Genomic DNA, 22405 nt, shown 5'->3' with positions numbered 1-22405 from the left:
GGACAGCCCCCAGGTCCTGAGTTTAAGCCCCAGTACTGGCACATTTTAAAAAAGGAAAAGTAAATGCTTACCTTTAATACTTAAAAATTACATTTTTTCCTAAAGATTGTACTTTGGTATGATTTGTAAAAAAATCCTATTTTAGCAGGCTTTATTATATCAATTGGTAAAACTTTATTTTACAAGCAAGAGTAATTGGATCAAATGATTATTATAATCCAGAGGAAGTATTTTATAACCACAGCAAATGCCATTACACATACTGCCAATACAGATTTAATAAGACAATACTGAACTGTACAAGAGTTATTTATTTTTCCTTACTCTCAAAGCTATGTTTAGTAGTACAAAAAAGCCATATTAACATTTTTTCCATTAGAAAACAACATGATGTACAAAACTTTGGATGAAAAGATATGTCAAATTTCATTTCATTACTTGGAGAAAAAGCCACCACTCTATTAAGATCACCCCCAGTGTTCTAGGCAGTGATTAAGTTAAAATAATGTATCTCCATAAACTCCCAGCTGTTAAAAAGAACAAACCTAACAATATATATATATCGTTTTCTACACAGTATTTTTGACCACTCACTTTGGGAGTTACTTTTTTTTTTTCTTAATCCGTATCTTTTACCGAGTCCTACCTACTATATTATATACCAGGCACCGTACTTGGCCAACTAGGTATTTAAGAAAAAGTTGGTTAAGGTGGGCAAGACCCACAAATCAGTCCTTTGGTTACCAGATTTGCTTTCAAACATCAAGAAACAAGATGGAGAACATACCCTTCCAAATGTTATTCTATTTATTAGTGGTAAGGTTGTTAGGAAAGAGAGACCACGAAGCATTTACTTTCTTATCCATTATTTCAAGGGAAAAAAAAAACACATCAAGAAAGATAAGTTGTTATTTTTCTAAAGACTGTCAGTTGTGGCATCCAGGTGCTACAAATGTTCACTGACTCAGCATGCAGCCTCTACTGATCCAGAACCAGCCAAGAGGATTGCATGGACAGCTTTCCACTTCATTAATCAGTGGTATTTGATACAGACCTTAAATGCAATCAGTTTAGGGTCCAATGAAGGAAAAAGTCCAGTTAGGGAGTAGAAAAGAGCTGAGGAGATAAACTAGTAAAGATTATTAACACATAAGGATTATTCTACCTATGAATGAAAACGCTAATACATTTTTTTTAAAAAAAGGTTGCAACTAAACTAATGGCCCATCAACTGACAATATTGTCCATTTAACATCATTACTTTGTTATATATGTATATATATATATACACACATATATATATATATGCCTGTTTTCTTAAGGTATTACACATCATTAAAGCACTAATTTGGAAATTAGCCATGTTTTAAGCATTAACAATAGCAGGTAACACACCATTCATCTTGGAAACACATTAGGCCACTTTCCGTGACCCATGTGTAGTTTGGATTCCAGACTCACAGTCATATAAAACTTTCGGGTTCTGGGATAGCATGACAAGAAAATTGAAAAAGTCTTATAAGACGTTTAATAGTCTTAGGGTCACAGCACTTCTGACCTAAGTGACTCAACGTGACATGCTACGTAACTACAGTAAAAATCATTATGTTCAATTTCTAAGTGAAAACTAGAAGCAGATAAACAGTAACAGACTTGACATAGTATGTTCTAAGACCTTCCTATACATGTATATCTGATACCATGGATTTTGGACTTCGGAGCTTGAAAACAGATTCAGTATCACAACCAAATTTATTTTTGATGGCATGCAAGATCTTCCTAAAAAAACTAACTTAAGTCTCAGTATCAGCAGAACATAAAGAAACACAACAGATTTGTACATTTTATTCACATTTATTTTTCGCTTTTAGTGTGCTCACAGAAAATTAGAACACCTTAAGCAGGAGTTTAATAGCAATTTTTGTAAGCAAAGTTACATTCCATCTGTAAGTCAAATTGGTCAAAGCTTCTCCAGTATTTACAAAACGTGATAGACAAGATGCGACACAAAACCATTGCATCTCAAGATTTTTTTTCCTCCTTTATTCTCAAAGACAACTGGAAAAGAAAGCATTGTCTGCTGTAATCAAAAACATACCACAGTATAAACAGTAACCATTCCACTTATCACAGCTTGGTTGAGTTTAAAATTTGTGTGGGGTGTGTGTGTGTGTGTGTGTGTGTGTGTGTGTGTGTGTGTAAAAGGTCCAAGATGACTGCAGTTTTACAAAAATGGGCAGGGTGGAAAGTTGAAACTTCATGTGCTTCTGGATATCGAGATTTGTTTTATACAATAGTCACAGTTAAAAACACCCTGCTGGTAATACATAATTACACTTTATTAAGGTCATAAACCAGTAATAAACAATAAAGCCTATACAACTTGTAGTTCTACTTTTATCACTGACTGGTACAGCTAACAGGAGATAAGTGAAAAGTCCCTATGGTTTAAATGACCTCCTAAGACTATGATCTTCTTTTTTTGTTTTTAAATCTGGGTATTGGTAGTTTTTTTTTTCCTTCCTTTCCTTCTTAGTCAAGACTTGTAGTGTTGTAAACCTGCCTCACAAAATACATCATCGTAATAACTTTTCTTTAAAAACAAAACAAAACAAAAGACAGCCTTTACACCTTACACCATCAATTCTAGTGACACATCTCCTTGGCCCAAGCCAGGTGCCACTGCTTCCCCCATTGGGGCTGATCAATCACTTCATTTGATATCCCTTTTTGACCCACCCATCTCCTTCATATATGGGCACGTCCATAGATTGACAAAGAAAGTTTACATTTTTGAATAAAGATGCAAAGTATGCAAAAAACATTAATACTGATGCAAAAAAATTATTTTAAAGAAAGAAAAGAGAAAAAAAGGCGGAGGAAGATGTTTTAAATTCTCCTCGACCTGTTGGAATGGTGAGAACAGAATGATTTGAGATGGGATCTGTGGGGGAAAGGATGAGGGATAACAAAAAAAAAATAAAAATTTGCTGCTTTAGAAATAAAAGAAAACAGAAAAAAAAAGACAGCTATAAAAATCAATCCCTGGTTGTAGACAAGTTCTCCAAAACCAGTACCTGGCACCACTCCAACAAACCAACGGGGTAGGGGGGGGCGGGGAAGAAAAGTTCGTTCGTGGGTGATCGGCAGTACCAGCCCTCTACTCTGCCGCCTCCGCTGGAGGGGCCTCCGGACTGCACTCGGGCTGCGCCTCTGGCGAGGCGGCGACTGCGGCTGCGCAGACAGACGACGCGGGGGCCGTGGGCTCCTCGCCTGGCACAGCCTCCTGCTCGGCCGGGGGCGCGGTGGGCGCATCGCCCTCCTCCGCCGGCTTCTCCTCGGCCTTGGGGGGCTCCTCGGCGGCCTGGGGCTCCTCGACGACCGACGGCTTCTCGGGTGCGACAGCGGCCTCATCGGGCTTGGCCTCCAGCGGGTCTCCGCCCGCCGCCCCGTCGTCGCCCGCCGCCGCCTCGTCGCCCGCCGCTGCCGCCGCCTGCTCCCCGGGGGCGGCGCTCGCTTCCCCCGTGGCTGCCGCGGCGCCCCCGGAAGCCTCGTCCTTGCCGCCGTCAGCACCCTCGGCTTCGGCGCCCTCGGCCGCCTCCTTCTTGTTCTTCTTGAACGAGAAGCCGCTCAGCTTGAAGGACTTCTTAAAGGAGAAGCGCTTCTTTTTTTTTTTCGGGGTCTCACTGCTGGGCGAGGGCGTGGCGCCATCCTCGGCCTTGGGCGAAGACGTGGAGGAGCCGGCCGAAGCGGCCTCGCCTTCGGCGGCTGTGGGCGACCCGGGCTCGGCGGCCTCGCCCTCGGGGGCCTCCTTTTCAGCACTGCCGGCCCCGGGCTCGGGGCTGGCGGCGGCTGCCTCGTCTTTCTCGGGCCCGGCGGTGGGGGACGCCGCTCCGCTCCCCGAGGCCGCGGGCTCCTCCTTGTCGGCAGCCGGGGCGCTGCCATTGGCCTGCAGCTCCTCCTTGGCGCCTGGTTCGGCAGCCGCGGGCGACGCGTCCCCGTTCACTTTCACGTGGCCGTTCTCCTGCGGGGCAGAAAGAACGGGAGCGTCACGTTAGCTGCCCGGCTCCGCCGTCCACGCCCCCTACCCCCGGATCGGGGCGGCCAGCGTTGCCTGGTTCACCGGCGGGACTCCCGGGATGCCGGGGTCCCCGGTCCCGCAGACGTGGGGAGGTGGGTTGCACGTCCCGGCCAGACTCCTCCAAGGAGAAAACATGGAGCTGCTTTGCTGGGGAAAGAGTGTGTGTGTGTGGGGGGGGGGGGTCTAAACACACCGAAAAGGCCTCGATCCTTAGCGGGTCCCCTGTAGGGTCCGAGGCCGCACGGTGCCTAGGGGCGTCCATGGTAACTTTGCCTCTCAGGGTGCGGTGAGGCAGGCACCATTCATTGCACATTGGATCCAGCGTACGCTCTCGCAGGACGAGCCACGCACGCAGCCCGAGGAGGAGGTCTGCGCTCCGATTACATTTCCCACCCCACTCCCCAACCCCCTTCGTCCTAGGGGGCCGGAACCCCGTGGGGATCACAGCCCAAAGCTCGGCGGGCCAGGGTCGTTCCCAGGCCCAGCGCGCGCCCACGGCCCTGGGACCGGCAGGGGGCGCTGCGCCTCCACCGCGCGGAGCCGGGCCCAGGCAGGCAGAGATGGGCGGGGCCGCCCAGCCACCGAGCCCTGCCCAACCGGGCCCTGCCCGCAGGCCGAGGCGCCCCCGAGCTCGGAACACGCAGCCTCACCGTCCGCAAACAAAGCTCAGGTGGCTGCTTGGCCTCACCAGCCGCCTGAAACCAACAAGGCTGGGCGCGGAGGGGGGACCCCATTATTGCCGAGATCTCCTCTCTCCTTCCACGCCCACCTTCGCCAGTAATTCTGCAAAGCTAGGGCGCGCCCGGGCAGCTCGTTCTGCATTTTTAACGGGTTTAAGCCTCTTGGCTGAGTCCGTCCGGTCCACAGTGAGATGAGAGCAGTCGAAGTAGCACGGCCTCAGCTCGAGGAAAAGAGGCGTGGTGGGTGCCCAGTGTTTGTGAAGCAGCCACCCATGGCCGACCTCCTGCGCCCACCCAGCCGTGGCTCCCTGCCTGGGTCCCGGCTGCGCTTGGGGGCGGCCCCTTCCTTAGCTGGTGGCCAAGGCGCCACGCACACCAACGATCCCAACCGAAACGCCAAGACCTGCCCTTTATGACCATCTGGAGAGCTCGTTAAAAGACCCACCGAGCGCTCCCACCACTCCAGGGAAACCATTGAAAAGTCAAATGGGTGTGTGATTTCACAGACAGCTACAAAAAGGAAAAGATTTAGGACAGTGGGAAAGCCCCAACTAAAGGCAGAGAGCCTCCGTTCAATCCAGCTTCAGCCAGCCACCTTTCCAAGAACCCGGGCATGCAGGCCCGCCTAGGCGTGTACTAAGACAAACCTAACCTCATCTTCCCCACCGCCATCCCCACTTGTTCCCCCCTTACACACACACATACACACACACACACCAGTTTAGATATCTCGAAGGCGACCCAGTATCAACAACAAAACCCAAAGCCACTCAAATACCTCCGTGGCCCCAAACACAAATGCAACCTGGCTTGGGGAGGGGGGAGGGTGCATCTAAGCCAGTCACGTTCTACCAATCTCCAAATCACGCCATTTTAGACGTCTTATCACTTTTTCTCCCTTCTCCAGAATTGGCAAGGTCTTCGGGAGCCATTCCTTGGGGGTGGAGGTGGGGGTGGGGAGACCCTTCCTCTGAAAAATGGGCAATTTTAGGCAATCCTTTTCCATTCAACTTTCAGACTGAGAATCCGGCCACGCTCCTCTCCACCCAAAGCGTCTCGGAACGCGATCAAGAAGGGGAAAGGGAAGCGTCGAGACTCGAGAACGACACCAAAGAAATGACCAAAACCACAGGTAGCATTTACCTGTCCGTTTGCTTTGGAAGGCGACGAGGCCACAGCCGCCTCCCCAGGCCTCTCCGCGGCGGCTTCTCCCTTTGCTGCGGTCTTGGAGAACTGGGCACCCATGCTGGCTTCTTCAACAAAGAAACTCAACCGATCCAAGAGGAGAGACAAAGAGCCTTGGGTTGGTGTAACGACGGGGCGAGCAGTGGCGGCAGCGGCAGCAGCAACAGCGGCAGCGGCACACTCACCGGAGGGAGGGGGGTGGGGGTGGTGAGGACAGAATAGAACCGATTAAATATACTCCGGATTCAAAAAAAAAAATTCTAGTTGAAGAGATCAAGAGGCAGCAGCAGCAGCGCAGGAGGAAGGAGGAAAGATGGAAAAGTAGAGCACAAAAAAGAAGCCCAAGTGTAGTTTTTTTCTTAAGGAAAAAAAAACAAGTAATAAAAAAATCCCAGATTTGTAGCCGCACTGTAGACAAGAGGAAAATGGAGAAATCTCCCTGGTTGCTAATAAGATGCGGGGTCCAACGCCCAAGTGCACAGATGAATGGGCTCGCGGGCGCTGACGCGGCCCCCGCGCGCGCCGGCCAATCGGCACGCCGCACACAAAGCAGGGGGCGGAGCCTGCGCGCCCGGCGAACAATGGAGCCGCGCTTTGCAAACGGTTTGAAAAATCAGGCTCAGAACGAGAATTAATGTCCTCCAAATAAGTAAATCAATTTAAAAAAATGCCCTCGCCTCTCTCTGCCTGAAAATAATAATGCATCCCTTGATCGGTTTGCTTTGTTTGGAATTATTTAACACGGGAGGGTGGGTACTTGTGGATGGGGGCGGAGAAAGCGTTAACTTGACTCGTTTTGACTCGGGTCGGTCGGTAACCGTGTCTGTCTCTCCACTCGCTCCCCTCCCCCATCTTTCCCGGGTGTTTATGTGTGTGTGTTTGTACGTGCGAGTGTGAAAGACAATGGGTAGGATCTGTGTGTTTGCAACATGTTTTCTCTCTGCGCTTTCTATATGTGCTTCACAGACAGCGTTCAGAGGTGTGTTTTTATTTTAATCCTTTTTTCATTTTTAACTGCCGCAATTGTTAAATCGTCCCATATTGAGGTATTTAAAACCACGAAGATCGAATTTCATCAAACATGATCGTGAGTCGGAATTGGGTCTGTAGGCCAGATGTGGAAAATGCAAAAGCAGCAAACAGCCGAAGCCACGCTCTCTCCCCCTCCCTCACTGGCATGAAATAAAATATTTTGAGATTGGCCTTTCGAGCTCCTCAAAATCGGTCCTCTCGGTCGTTCCCAAGTAGTGATTACTTTCTCACACTATAGAGTGACGAGCTATTTGCAGGAGATCGAAACTGCTTCCCTTTTTATCGCCGCACGTAATGACATAATTTCCCTCCGCGATGGGATGAGGCAGCCTAGAGCGTACAAATACGTATTTACAACTGGGATGTTGCTTATTTTCGTCGATAAGGCTCGCTCTCATCCTAGTGCCAACGTCGAGGCACTCTCATTCGGAATGCGTGTGTGTGCGCGCGCGTGTGTCTCCTGGAGGAAAAGGGAGGCAGGCGGGCAGCTGCGATGAGATTCTAAACAGCAATCCTAAGAAGGAACTACCTACATGTCAAGAGACAGCAAGAAGATCCCTAGACACCTCAAGCCTGACTTGGGTCAGAGGAAAAGCCTTCAGTCCTGTGTATACGGGTCACCGTTCTCTGACCGTTGCACGCTTAGGCCACCGGAGTACCAGAGTAGACACTAGGAGTCTAGTGTAAGGGAGACAAGGCTTCCATTTACATATCTGGGGGAGGGGGTGGGATCAAGGGCACAGTCTCATAAGCATCCCTTTACCACCCACATTTTTGCTCATGAAAAAACAACGAAACCATCTCTTCTCGTTTACATTTAGCAATCCTGCATTGTGAAGGATCTTTCTCTTGGGGAGCTGAGAAACAGGGCATGGCTCATTTCTTTTCGTGCTGGTTCTGAATTCTGTTTTATGTTCTGCTCGTTGTAGGGAAATAGGTCATACTCCGAATGAAAAAGACAGTTGTTGGTTCAAGCCAAATAGCTCTTTGTTCAAGGGCTGCTTTGAAATAAGTCACCAAGCCGAACCCCTTTAGGTAAGGCTCTTTTCCCACTGTACGGTTCCACGCGATGCATCGATCAGGCACGAAGTCGTATTCCACAGAACAGATGTAAGCATGTTTCCGTAGAAATACAGCTTCCCAACAGACGTGTGAACCCCGGTAAGGATGCCTGCGAGCTGGGCTAGAGACCCCGGCCCGCCAGGACCTATGCGAATCCCAGTCTTATAGCCGAGTTCCAACTTGAAAAGTCAACTGGGCTGATGCAAACACCACCATCCGGGAGATCCCCAATGCTCATTTAAGGCCGATGCTATCCACCCCTCCCCCTCACGTGAATCTCGCTCCTTTCCCTGCATTCCCCCTCCAGTGTTAAATTGGGGTGTTTGCTAGCTCGTTTTCAGATTTTTTTTTTCTCCTAGACGCGTCTTTAGCTCCCATTTAGGTGCTGCTTTTACTGCTCCTTTGTTACCAGGCTGCCGAGTAGCTTTTTCCCCCCTTTTCTTTCTCTAAAGCCTATTTGCCTGGTATCGGCTCGTCTCCCAGGCAACCTCAGGGGAAGATTCTGAGCCGGGGGCGCGGGGAGGGGGAAGGGGCACCGGGAGGGGGAACCATTGCGGAGAAGAGGCGCGGGGAGGGCAAAGGGGCGGAGCCCGTCTAGGGGTGGGGGCGGGCGCGAGGGGGAAGTGGTGCCTAGGGAGAGGTGGGCGGACAGACTGCGCAGCAGATGGCTGCGGGAGGGGGCGGGGCGGGGAGGAGGTGGGCGGTGGGGCTGGCCATTCGGAGGTCAGGGGCTCCACCAAACCAATCAATTACCGGAGCAGCTCAGGGGCTAGACAGCAGTGTAAATACGGACTCCCTCCGCCCGAGCTTTTGCAGCGTGTAGGACCGGGCCCAGGGAGGAGGTTTGGGGGTGTTAACTGGGAGTGATGAGTTTAGGGTTCATTCTCCCCAACCTGCCTCATCGCAAGATCCGTCGACCAAGTCTACTACTCCTGGAAAGGGGAGGGAAGGGGAGGATGGGCGAGGAAGGATGGGCTGGACACTGAGCTCGGTTGTGTTCATTTACCTAGGGACTGGGAAGGGACGCCGGCCACACCGTGGGGAAGGAGCCCGGGTGGGTCGTTGAACGAAGTGGGATTTTCTCCGGAGATTGGTGTTCTCACTGGTGGAGATAAGGATTTCAAACAAAGTGCCAAAGATGTTTATCGAAATGAGATCAAAGAGCTCGAGAGGACAGAATGAAAATGGAAATTGGCTCCTGTAAACAACCTTGGTGGAAGCATGCACTTACTTTGTATTTGCCCTTTTTTTTTGGAGGGAGTGGTAAACAGAGTCCCACTCAATCTGGCCTTGAACTCACAATCTTCCTGCTTCAGCCTCAATGCTGGGATTACAGGAGTGATCCACTACACCCTCCACGTCGTGCACCCCACTTCCCTTGCCTTAGGATGTTTCTAATATAATAATAATCCGGATGTGGCTTTATCCCCCAAAAGAGCCATTTATTTAAGAGATTTCACAGTTACTTTTCGTACCATATTCGCACTTGAAATTTAGGGATCATTCCACAAAATTCTGAGGGTTTACTCTGTCGTGCTCATGTGATCTGTGATCTGGGGCTTGTTTTCCTTTTAATGGACAAGACAGAGGCCGACCCTGTTCTCCTGGAATCTGCGTTGTTTAGTGAGTCATTCAGTAGATAAGGTAAACTACATCATTCGGTTTCATTGCTCTCCTTTACCAGATGAAGAAATAGGCCCAGGGAAAGCGTCCGATTTCTCAGATGGTAGAACCAGGAATGGAGCTCACTCCCTTTTGACTGTTCCAAGTCCTGGCTGCTTCTACCACTAACCTGTACCTACCCTTCCTCCCCACCACTACCTTTTTTTTTTTTTTTTTTTTTTTTTTTTTTGGCCAGTCATGGGGCTTGGGACTCAGGCTCAGCCTGAGCACTCTCCCTGGCTTCTTTTTGCTTAAGGCTAGTATTCTACCTCTTGAGCCACAGCAGCACTTCAGGATTCTTCTGTTTATGTGGTACTGAGGAATGAACCTAGGGCTTCATGCATGCTGGGCAAGCACTCTACCGCTAAGCCACATTCAAGCCCCCTGTCTTCTTTTTATGGCAGAGATTCAATCTAGCTGGTCTGTCATTCACTCCTGAAATATGAACTGTGCTTGTAGTAAGTCAATTCTGGAAGAAGGCTTAGACTTCACCATAAACGAGGAATGAGGGTGAACAATGTCCGTTGCAGAGTCCATCTTATATTAATATCTCACTGTTCTAATTCTAGCTACTCGGGAGGCTGAGCTCTGAGGATCATGGTTTGAGCCGAGCCCAGGCAGCAAAGTCCTTGAGACTCTTATCCCTAACTATCCTGCAAAAAAAAAAAAGCTGGAAATGGCGACGTGTCTCAAGTGGTAGAGCACTATCCTTAGCGAAAAAGATAAGGGATAAGGCCCAGGCCCTAAGTTTAAGCCCTTATACTAGCACCAGAACAAAAACAAAAGTCTTAACATGTGAAAGACAAGATTTACTTAAGATGTACTTAAAAAAAAGCAATACAATAGATGAGGGTTACTTTCTTGATTCCAAATTAAATATGTCTTTTTAAAAAGAAAATCTGAAATCATCTAGTGTTTTTGTTTTGTCTTGTTATTATCTTGGGTAGAATTCATTAGATCAAGAAGAAGTTAGTAGCTTGGGAAAGGAAGTTTTTATAGATATGAGAGATAAAAGGTCATGAATATAGGATAAAACCTGGAACAGGCAGGGGGGATAGGGATGGAGGCACATAGGAGACATTGGCTTCTTTATAAATGTGTTTGTGTGTGTGTGTGACTTGAACACAGAGCCTTGCGCTCTCCAGCTTTTTCACTCAAGGCTAGTACTCTCCCACTTGAGCCACAGCACTACCTCATGCTTTTTTAGTGGTTCAGTGGAGATAAGAGTCTCACAGACTTTCCTGCCTGGAATGGCTTTGAACCACAATCCTCAGATTTCAGTCTGCTGAATAGCTGGGATTATAGAAGTGAGCCACTGGTGCCTGGTGAGACATTAGCTTTTGAAAGTTCCCTACAGTGGAGGGAGATAAGAATGGCTACAAATTTCCAGGAAGATGAGGGATTTCTCCTCTGGTAGTTTCTCTTTGCCATTGAAGTCATCAACTAAAAGTGAGGATAAGGGAGATTTGGAGTTTGCTTATATTGTAAGAAGTGTAGCATAGTGATTGGAGGTCTAGGATGACTTTGTGGATATGGTCAGATGTTAGAGCAATAATGAATGCCTGTTTGAGTTTGATGAATCTCACTGATGCTTCATTATCTATCAAAGTTTCTTGCTTGCAATCTTTGACAGAATAATAACCTCCATTACAATCTTCTTTAAGATTAACATTCACCCTCCCAACCTATCCTCCATTTATATTTTAGCCATATAGAGTTATACAAAAATATAAAGAGATATTGCTATCATAGAGCTCAATTTCCATTAGCTGTATAAGATCTTATACAGATATGTTTAAAGGGAAGGAGAGAGGAAGGAAGACCTACAGTGTGATAGATATGTTTTCTACCTTTACAATAACTATCTGGACTTGTAAATTATCCACATCTTCCTGATTCAGAAATAGGTGTTCAATCTGGAGAGGAAAGAAATACCCAACATTGTGCTAGCCATTGCCAGAGCTGTTTAGCTTCTGTGCTTCTGTATTAGGAATAAATTTGTGCTTAGATGATTATAACAAGCATAGAAACTTAGATGAGTAGGCTGCTTCATTAATTTTTAAAATTAGTGTCAAAACTCCAACTGTCTCTAACTTTTTAGATTTTGCTTTTGTGTGTTTTATGAGCTATCTAGTGGCATTCACACAGAAAGATTCCTTCATAATTAGGAAACCTCAACCACTGCTTATCTGATCTGGGGAATTGGGGACAACACATCTACAATAAGAGCTAAGCTTCTGGAATGTTCGATCCCCTCCGGATACATAGGTCATCATTACAAAACCACCATTAAGTCAAGTATACTTTGACTCACTGCTCTTTACGCATGCCAGATTTTCATATTTGAAAAGATAATCAAAGAGTAGAGGGCACTTGAGATTACAGAATGATAAACAGAAAGCAAGGAAAAGAGTTAAACAAAAAGTTTCCTCCAGAAATTCAAAATGAGAGCTCTTCCACTGTAACATTTCTCAGAATTTGCAAATATTTGCCCTCTAGGGATAGGCTGAAAACTTGTCATGTAAGCTTTTTGGGAGAACTGAGTTGGGGTGGGGAAAAGACATAATTCCCTCTCAATTTTGTCCTCAGAGACAAGAGGCAGGTGAATAAAGAAAAACAATGTTTTTAGTAAAAGCATCAGGCTCCAAACACTATGGGGTTACCTAATCTCTTTTCCCATGTTCAATTATACCATGTTTCTTAACTGGTCGGCCAAAAGTGAGTGTAGAAAATCCACCGGGAAGCCATGCAGAGGCAGAGGGTAACTTTCCAGTGTTCCTTAGAGTTATGATTTTTTAAAATTTCCTACTTTATTTTTTATTATTTTTAGTCCTGCTTCCCCCTCCCCCCATGCTTGAATACTTGTGAGAGGTTCCTATTGAAAAGTTGAATGTAAAAACCATCATGGAGTTAACATCACCTAGTTCTTCAGAACAAGTCCGTTTGACCCTTTGATCCTATTTTCTTGAGGCTTTTGATCTGTGCACATGAACTCTTTATAAAGTGCGCTAGTTTTTTCCCTTTTAAATAGATGTGTGGAGTTATGATTTTTGATACAAAGAAGGAAATTAAATCCTTGGCCAAGATGATTTGGTTTAACTTCTCCATGGTTTTAGAAAGTGTAAAATTACAGTAATTTTTTTTCCTTCATTCCAAAGGAAAGATGTAATCCTAGCTACTTGGGAGGCTAAGTACTAAAGATCTTGATTTGAGGCTAGAGTGCGCAGACAGATTTGAGACTCTTATCTACAAAAAGCCAAAAGTGGAGGTCTGGCTCAAGTGCTAGAATGGCAAGATTTGGGAGGCAAATTCAAAGTTTATATTTGCTGGGCATAGGAAACATACACCTACAACATTAGCATTAAGGGAGCCCAAGCTGAAGAATTGTCAGCCTGAGCCACACTGTGAGACCAGGTGTCAAAATTAAAAACAAAACAAAAAGTTAAACCACAGGTAATCTAGTTTGGTGTACTTATGAAATTCAGCACATTGGTAGACATGGTAGGACACTGACTGCTATCCAGGTTTGATGAATCTCAATGATGCTTTGTCATCTATTAAAATTTTGTGCATATAAGCGCTTTGCTTGGCTTTTGCTTAATAGATATTTATTTATTAAGCACCTGCTTTATACCAGGCATTGGGCGACTATACTTTGCCTGTGTTACTTTATTGAGTCCCCACAGTAATGGTACAAGAGTTGCCATTACTTAAATTTTCTTCATAAATCAGGTCCCTAGCCAGGCTACAAAACATGTTTAAATTTATATTGTTTGTTCATGATCTAGACTGGATTCTCAGTCCGGCTTGTGGCAATCGCAAAACATGTGCCCCAGGAGGAAGAATTTCATGAGATGTTTCCAGTTCGCTCCATGGTTACAAAAATGCCTGAAGCATTAAATTTAACCAAAAGATATTAAACTTCATGTTTTGGGAGAGAAGATATTTACAGTTAAAATGACGTTAAATTTCTACATATGAAATAGAAATTTATGTTCAAATAAGTAAACCCACACAATCTGAGAGATCAAGGTATTGCTTCTGAAAACACCACTCATAGCTTCATATAGAATTAAAAGCCCAAGTTTGGCATAAGTTTTGTCATCAATGAATAAAGCCCCAAATGACCAAGTGGCACTAAGAGTTTTCCTCCACGTTTCTTGGAGCAAAAGAATGGGTGCTGCCCAGGGCAGAATGAAGCATGTAGGTGAAGTGGGAGAGATGTTAGAGCTGCGAAGGAAATTCAAATGTGAAATGTGACTTGTATGTAGGTAAGGTCAAAAATGAGAGGAAATTAAGGCCAGCGTTGGTGGCTTATGCCTGAAAGCCACTATTCAGGGGGCTGGAATCTGAGGATCTCAATTCGAAGCCAATCCAAGCAGGAAAGTCTGTGACACTCTCATTTCCAATTATCCACCAAAACACTGGACATGAAAGTATTCTGGAAAGTGAAGATGTGGCTCAAGTGGTAGAGCACCAGCCTTGAGAGAAAAAACAAACAAACAGTGCACCAGCACTGAATCCATGCCCCAGTTTCAGCACACACACACACACACACACACACACACACACACACACACAAAACAACAACAACAACAACAACAAAGTAAACAAAGTAAAAGTTTGAGAAGGTACAGCCCTTGACAGTGGCACTGTGGGGAGATGATAAGGAATCCTCTCTGTAGGACATGAGGAATGATGAAAATACAATATTTTCCTGTTGGAATTGAACCTACATTTTCCATTGTGGGTATAAACACTTTGCCATTTAAAAATTGAAAGCACTTTTGTGTGTATATAATTTTGTTTAGTGCCTTCAGTAAATTCAGGCATCAATTACAAAAATTTCCAAGTATATGGAAGTGAAATAATTGTAACTCTAAACTGGGAGCCAGTGGCTTGTGCCTGTAATTATAGCTACTCAGAAGGTTGAAGTCTGAGGATCATGGTTCAAAGCCAGTCAAGGCAGGAAAATCTGTGAGACTCTTATCTGAGCAAAAAGCCAGAAGTGGAGCTGTGGCTCATTTATTAAACTCTTTGCTATAATTCTTTTATGTTTGCTCTAGTTCTAGAACTAATAAAAACATAGTTTTTTTTTTATAGCTGTAGAAAACATACTTTACAAAGAGAAGATTGAAGAACTTGTTCAAGATATTCCATAATTTAAAGCCATTTAGAGAGGCAGCTTCTATCTTCTAGTCTTCCTTCTTTGAAATCCGTTCAAATTTGGAAGTCTTCATTTGAACTTTTCATTGCCCTCTCAGTGTTTTAAGTTTGTCTGACTTAACCCCAGCTACAGTTGCATCAGCAACATTACATCAAGATGTCCCCTGAGAGGGAAAGAAGAAATGACAGTTGTGAAGTAATTTACTTCTGATTGTGTAGACAAGTTTACCTCCTTTCCTCCTTTTCAGAAGCATTTTTCCCCCACAACATTAGCACTGTTTTACCTATCCTGAGTACTTGAGTGAGTTTGAACCATACAGTGGCCAATAATTAAATAAATAAAAAGATAGTAATTTCATCCAACTTTAGATTCTTTTCACCAGATTGAAAAAATGTCTGCAACTTTTCATTTACAAAATCTATATCTTAAAAATTCCAATATTTAAAAAATATCCAATAATAAGCACAACAAAGCATTTCTGAGTTTTAGATGTCATCATTGTTTTTGGAAAGAAATTTGACTCTCACTAGCTCTTGTGTTTACTAATATCTTCAATCTGAGGGGGGAGGGGAGGAAATTAAAAATTACTTGTATAATATGGGCAAATACGTTCTTATTTTGTTTGAGCTATAGCTTTTTTAAAAAGTCTTTCTTAAGGACAGACCATTTCTCAGAATTATTTCATGATTAATGATGTTTATGTAATTATATGACTATATACATATAATTCTTGCCTCTGGTATACTGAGAAGGCAAGGATATGTCCGCTCACTGTCATTGTATCTGAACTCACAAGAGTTAGTAATTATCCTTTGGAATGATCACTTTATCAAGGCACCAATAAGACTAGCACTAATCTTCAAGACAATTTGAGAAATAATGCTTTGGGGACTGGCCTCACTAGCCACATAGTTTCAAGGCACTTCCATGCCTAGATATACAATTAAACACAGCCTTTTTTGTTTAAAAGGAAAAAGAGAAAGAAAAGGTATCAATTCTTTGCAGTTGTATTTTAGTAGGATGATTCTTATTAATGGTTTATTCTTATTAATGGCTTATTATTTTGTGTTGTTTTGGGGGCTTGAACTCAGGGCCTGGTAGCTGGACCTGAGCAATTTTGCTCAAGGCTAGTCCTCTACTATTTGAGCCACGGCTACATTCCTGCCTCTTTTTTTGGTAGTTCAGTGAAAAGTGTCACAAACTTTCCTGCCTGGGCTGGCTTTGGTCTGTGATATCAGATTTCAGATATCAGATTTCTGAGTAGCTAGAATTCGTGGTATGGGCCACTGGTGCCCAGCTCAGGACTCTGCAGTTTGAATCATCATTTCAACCTTGTCTGCTGTGTTGTGGCTTTCCACAATTGACTTAGTTTCTCCAAACCACAATTCTGTCGTTAAAAAAATGTGGGGAGAAATTATCTTAAAAGTTGTTAAGAGTCAAGAGAACAATGACTACGTATATTAGTGCATACCTGCAACCCAGCCCTCTGGAAGGGAAGGGAGGGGAATTGGAAATTTAAGGCCAGACTGAGCAATTTACTGAGGTCTCAAAATGAAAGAGTTAAAAAAAAAAAAAAAAGACCAGGTTGGAGCTCAGTGCTCAGTGGTAGATAGCTTGCCCTGGAAAGGGGGAAGGGATGGATTAATAGTATAGAAACTTCTAACTACAAGTTGTTGTTACTTGTAAGAAGTTTCTTACTTTGTAAGAAGTTTCCTGTGGAGATGAGAATGCAAATAGGCAGGAGATATGGCTACCATTTGAGATAACAAGGTTGCTCGGGTGTGCTGTGCTAGTTTTCCTTTCCATTTTACCATCTTGGAATGGGGGGAAAAGGGATTCAAGAAAATCTCTGAATAGATTTGAAACTGAAAGCGAAACAGAAAAAAAGAAGCAATAGCTGGGAACTCATTTGTAAAGGAAGGGTCTTGTATGAAATTATTTTGGGGACTTTTCCCTTGAGCAGGATTTCCCAGAGAAATTCTCATAAAAAGCTGAGGAGGGATTGTTGAAAGCACTGAGAAAGCTGGTAGTAGAAATAGATGGTTTTGTGTAAATTGTTATAGTCTGTTTCCAGCAAGCCTACCTCTCTCTTGAAAAAAGGTGGTATGACATTGCCTAATGTCAATTTTAATTAATGTTTAGACTTTCACATGATCAAGAACATGCTATCTCTCTACATCCTGTTTTTCTTCATAACTATCTTTTCTTAATCTATAGTTTCAGAGAGAGAGAGAGAGATTTAGGTTATTTGAAATCCCCACCTTCTCATAGAAAATGCGGATAAAGTAATATGCTTTCTTTCAGGTTCTCGCTCTCTCTTTTCCTTAGTACTAACTGAAAATCTTTTTTTTTTTTTTGGCCAGTCCTGGGCCTTGGACTCAGGGCCTGAGCACCCTCCCTGGCTTCTTCCTGCTCAAGGCTAGCACTCTGCCACCTGAGCCACAGCACCCCTTCTGGCCATTTTCCATATATGTGGTGCTGGGGAATCGAACCAAGAGCTTCATGTGTAGGAGGCAAGCACTCTTGCCACTAGGCCATATTCCCAGCCCCTAACTGAAAATCTTGTTAGCAGATATGTGTGTACACTCTGAATGTCTTTGGGCAATATTTAGTTACATATGTGCAAATTCTAATTTTGCAGATTTGCTTTACCTCCAATCTTATAAAAATTGGCTGTCAACAAGATAATTTATAATTTGTTTCAATTTTGTTGCAATTATAACAATTGTAACAACTATAACTATCCAAATATTATTTATCATAAGGATATTTGAAACTTGATTAAGTACAGGGCAGGGGGCTTTGTGTGGAGCAATAGATGAGAGTTTTGGAATGAAAAAACTCTCAGCTTTGGTTCAGGCTCTATTTTCTTTTTTCTTATTGGTAGCCTGGATGTTAGATGGTCTTCCTCCTCTGAGAACTAGGTTAATAGCATTTTTATTTTCTAGAACTATTTTGAGATTTGTTCTAAGGACCTGCATGCAGGAAGTTCTTATTACATGATTGTAAATCTGACTCCAAAGGATAAGAGGGAAGCGGAAGGGAATGGACATACCAAATATCTTTGGGATTTGTTGAAGAGAAACTATATATTAGTTTTCCAAACAATGTTTTCTGGCAAGTTCCCAGCTTTCAGAGCATCTTAGGATTCAATGTGTTTCTTAAGATTCCTAACAAGTGGGAGGTATGAGTTTGATTTCTCTGAGAGAGATACCAAAGGGGACACAAATTATCTAGATTGCTTGCCATCTATGAGGCAGAAGTATTATCAAGTGCCTGGTAACTGGGTTTAAAAGTGCCCCTTCCCCTTCAGGAGAAGGAACCTTCAGAACACGATAGATGATCAGACAGCAAGTTTAAACAGATCATGCAGCCACAGTGCGTGAACAGAACAGGCAAGACTGTTGCAATGGGGCTGCATCCTCTAAGAAAAAGACAAAAACCTCATCCTTACATTGAAGAACAGATTTAAAAGTTGATAAATGATCATGGTATGTACTAAGACACTCAGTGCTTGTATTATTTTTTTATTTTAAAAATTATCTTTAGGGCTGGGGATATGGCCTAGTGGCAAGAGAGCTTGCCTCGTATACATGAGGCCCTGGGTTCGATTCCCCAGCACCACATATACAGAAAACGGCCAGAAGTGGCACTGTGGCTCAAGTGGCAGAGTGCTAGCCTTGAGCGGGAAGAAGCCAGGGACAGTGCTCAGGCCCTGAGTCCAAGGCCCAGGACTGGCCAAAAAAAAAAAAAAAAAAATTATCTTTAAGTAGTAATACAAAGGAGGTGCCACATGACAAAGTAGTTTGTCAATACAATGCATCTTTATTATTATTATTATTATTATTGCTTGTCCTGGGGCTTGGACTTGGAGCCTGAGCACCATCGCTGGCTTCTTTTTGCTCAAGGCTAGCACTCTACCACTTGAGCCACAGCACCACTTCTGGTTTTTTTTTTTTTTTTGCCAGTAATGGGGCTTGAACTCAGGGCCTGAGCACTGTCCCTGGCCTCTTTTTGCTCAAGGCTAGCACTCTGCCACTTGAGCCACAGCACCACCTCTGGCTTTTTCTATATATGTGGTACTGAGGAATCGAACCCAGGGCTTCATGTATAAGAGACAAGCACTTTTACCACTAGGCCATATTCCCAGCCCCACTTCTGGTTTTTGAGTGTTTCACTGGAGGTAAGTCTCCTGGGGCCTTCACTTCCTGGACTGGCTTTGAACCACGATCTTTAGATATCAGCCTCTAAAGTAGCTAGGATTACAGGCCTGAGCGACTGGTGCTGGGCTTCCTGTTGTTGTTATCAGGGTTACTTTTATACGTGTCACATAGAGGAGGAAATTATAGATACTTCAAGTCATTTGCCCGTGTACTTAGTTAACATCAGACCTTCAGTTAGAATCCAAGATCTGGACCTAGGGCTCCTCTCACAACAGGATAGTGTCTACCCTGCTCTCCTCTCCTTTGCTCCTTCTCTGTTTTAATAGAGCCTAGTGTTCAGGAAGGAATCTGAGCCAGGGAAATATTGCCTAAAATTAGAGGCTTTGGAATATAAGAGATTGGGACAACAAATTCTTAAAGTTCTTTAAACATGTCAAATTTTATGAATATTCCAAGTAAATGTTGCATTGACAAAAAATTGGGGCTTTTATTTTGAACCTAATATGTCTGTAAAGGTTTTTACATAACTGCAACTTCAACAAAAAATGGAAAGCATTCATTTCAACCTTTATCTACAAAATTAAGCCATAAAAGATCATCTTAAGAGTAAGTTTTGTATTTTATTAAAGATCCAAAAAGCATGACTTCATTATAATTGAGATTAGCACTAATATTTAGTAGGGTTGCGAAATGAAAATTTTAAATTATTTATATTTTGTTTAATAGTATCTCCCACATTTAAAAAAATACCAACAATTAGCTGTATGAAGGGGTTACCTTTCTCCAACTCCATATATGTTTCCAATGTCTGTAGACCTACCCTTTCCACTGGAGGCCTTACCTCTCTTTCCCCTTTCCAGATTTCTGGGGTTTGAATATCAGGACCTTGCATGTTCTTGGCTGGCACTGTGCCTCTTCGGTCACACTTCCAGCCTATCATTTGTGTTAGGTGTTTTGGGGGTTGAGTTTCACTGTTTTGCCTAGTCCAGCCTTGGACCATAAGCCTCCTGTCTGTGAATGCTATGCAGCTGAGCCCACAGGCACTTTTCATTACACCTGACTTGTTTGGCCAGATATGGTCTCACTCATTTGGACTTTTTTTTTCCCCAGGACAGGTCTCTAACTATGATCTTCTCAATGTTTGTCTTGTGAGTAGCTGGGATTATACTTTTGGGCCATTGGACCTGGACCTTCAGTAAAATATTATGTCAATATTCATATAAGACTCACAGAATTTTCCCCATGTTTTTACTAGTGCATAGTAATCGGATAATATGGAAGCGCTTCCTTGTGAGGTTTCTGTACATGCACATAATATACTTTGTCATATTCATCTCTTCTGTTACTCATATCTTTCTGCAAGTTTTGAAAAATAGGTTGTAATATGACCTTTCCAATCATTTCTGTACTTGATCATAATCCTCCCTCACTCTCTCTTTCCTGGCTCCTTCTTCATGCTGTCCCTCGACCAATAGTCCCCTATTTATGACCATGACTATTTGTTTTCTTTCCATCTAGCTTCCACAGAGGAGAGAAAACATACAGTATTTTGTCTTTCAAAGAATATCTTTTTCTCCTAATTTGGATGCAATTGGTTCTCTTCTGGTGGAATGGATCCTGGGAAGATGTTGGCTTTGCTTGCCTTCAGCATCCTTCCCGTTCCTGGCTTTGCTAGTCCCAGACAGTGCTGTACACATTTCAAACCATGACATGTGAGTCAGTGTCTTGACTGCTGCTTGCCTTGGTGGGGCTCATATGAAGCCACCGAGTTCCACTAGACAAGTCTTCCATCTTCTCTCTGGTAGGAGTCAGCCTGCAAGAGTAGTGAGAACCACCAGGGTTGGTGCCCAGCCACAGGGGCTGGAAGCAGCCATCTCAGCCTGCCCCGCCCCAGCTCTCTACGAAGGAATTGAAGCCTCCTTGGCTGACCCATATCTGCTCCACTAAAGAACTTTTGGAAGGGAGCTATGCACAGTGTAACTTGGCTGCTTGGCAGTCCTGTTTCTGTCTCAGCCAAGAAGAAGCAAGGGCCTCATCAACCCAAATTTGAACCTTCAGCTCTACTTGAAAAATCATAGTGGCTTATATAGGAATCAGCAAAGTCTTTGAAGTGCCCCTGGCATGCAAGACAAATTATAATTTGGTTCTTAACTGAAATAGAAGTTTCCTTTGGTGTTGTTTAGTATCCAGGCCACAGGGTTCCCAGACATCTATAACCAGCATCATTACAATTATACACAATGTTTGTTTCATCTTTCTCTTACTAGCTAGGTCTTTCTTTTCACCTGACTAGGCTGAGAGCAAAAATCTATGTGAGTCAAATAAAATCAGGCTGCTAGTGGTACTTGCTGAGGAGGATTCATTTTATTAATTTGTGTTTCTTTAAAAAAATAATTTCAGTGTACAGGCCCTGAGTTCAAGCCCCAGGACTGGTAAAAAAAATAAATAAAAATTAAAAAATCATTTCATTTATTATCTTTCCAGATTGCTTTTTTAAAAAATGTTCTAGTACTGAGTCTTGAACTCAGAGCCTTCTACTTTTGCTTGGTTTTTCCACTCAAGGCTGGCATTCTACCCCTTGAGCCATATCTTCACTTCTGGCTTTTTTGGTGGTTAATTGGAGATTAGAGTCTTGGATTTATTTACTTGAGTTATCTTTGAACATTGATCCTCAGATCTCAGCCTCCTGAGTAGGTAGAATGACAGCCATGTGCTACCAGCACTTAGTCAGATTCTGTTCTTACATCCAGTAGAGTACTAACAATCGGGCGTCCTGCAATCAAATGTAGCAGCAATTCATCTAAACACTAAATCATCTTCAATCCTAGTTATTAATAAAATGAATGTTCCACTAACTAGTTGGTGCATTTTGTTGAGTGACCCTGAGTTTAAAGATGTTTAAAGTTCCTCTGTTAGATTCTGTAGCCGTGGCAACAGTGCTCACTAGAACAAGATTCAGTCTTAGTTATAGTTACTGACAATCAGGTACTACCTTCCAATCTTCCATTGGTTCTTAGTCTCATGTGCAATGACAGAGATTTCCTGTTATTTTTATGGATAACAGAACACCAAGGTGTTCCTTAACTTTTAAGTGAAAATTCCATTATTGAAATTCCTCCAATGCAACCTAATAAGGTAAGTAATTAGCATCCTTTACTTCCATAATATTAAGAAAAACTGGAAGCTATTCATATTAGTGCATGCCACGAATCCTAGCTACTTAGGAGGTGAAGATCATGAGGATCAGGGTTTAAGACCAGCCCAGGCAAAGAAGTTAAGAGAGACAAGACTACATCTTAATGAATAAGCAGGGCACAGTGGTTCATGATTGTTATCCTAGCTCTGAAAGTGGCATAGGTAGGATGGATTATGA

At 43.6% G+C, this 22405-nt stretch overlaps 1 protein-coding gene across 1 annotated transcript; it reads right to left on the bottom strand.

Moving 5' to 3' along the window:
* Nucleotides 1-291: 291 nt before the first annotated feature.
* Marcks (myristoylated alanine rich protein kinase C substrate) lies at nucleotides 292-6574 on the bottom strand. Its single transcript, XM_048353939.1, has 2 exons — nucleotides 5905-6574; nucleotides 292-4024 (listed from the first exon to the last, which is right to left on the bottom strand). The coding sequence occupies exons 1-2, from the start codon at nucleotides 6004-6006 to the stop codon at nucleotides 3161-3163; spliced, it is 966 nt and encodes a 321-aa protein (XP_048209896.1). The 5' UTR covers nucleotides 6007-6574; the 3' UTR covers nucleotides 292-3160.
* Nucleotides 6575-22405: the final 15831 nt, after the last annotated feature.

This window comes from Perognathus longimembris, chromosome 9 (genome assembly GCF_023159225.1).
Source record: "Perognathus longimembris pacificus isolate PPM17 chromosome 9, ASM2315922v1, whole genome shotgun sequence".
In the NCBI taxonomy this organism is placed as follows: Eukaryota; Metazoa; Chordata; class Mammalia; order Rodentia; family Heteromyidae; genus Perognathus; species Perognathus longimembris.
Note: the sequence above shows the minus strand (reverse complement) of the source record. Positions and strands in the feature narration are given on the sequence as shown.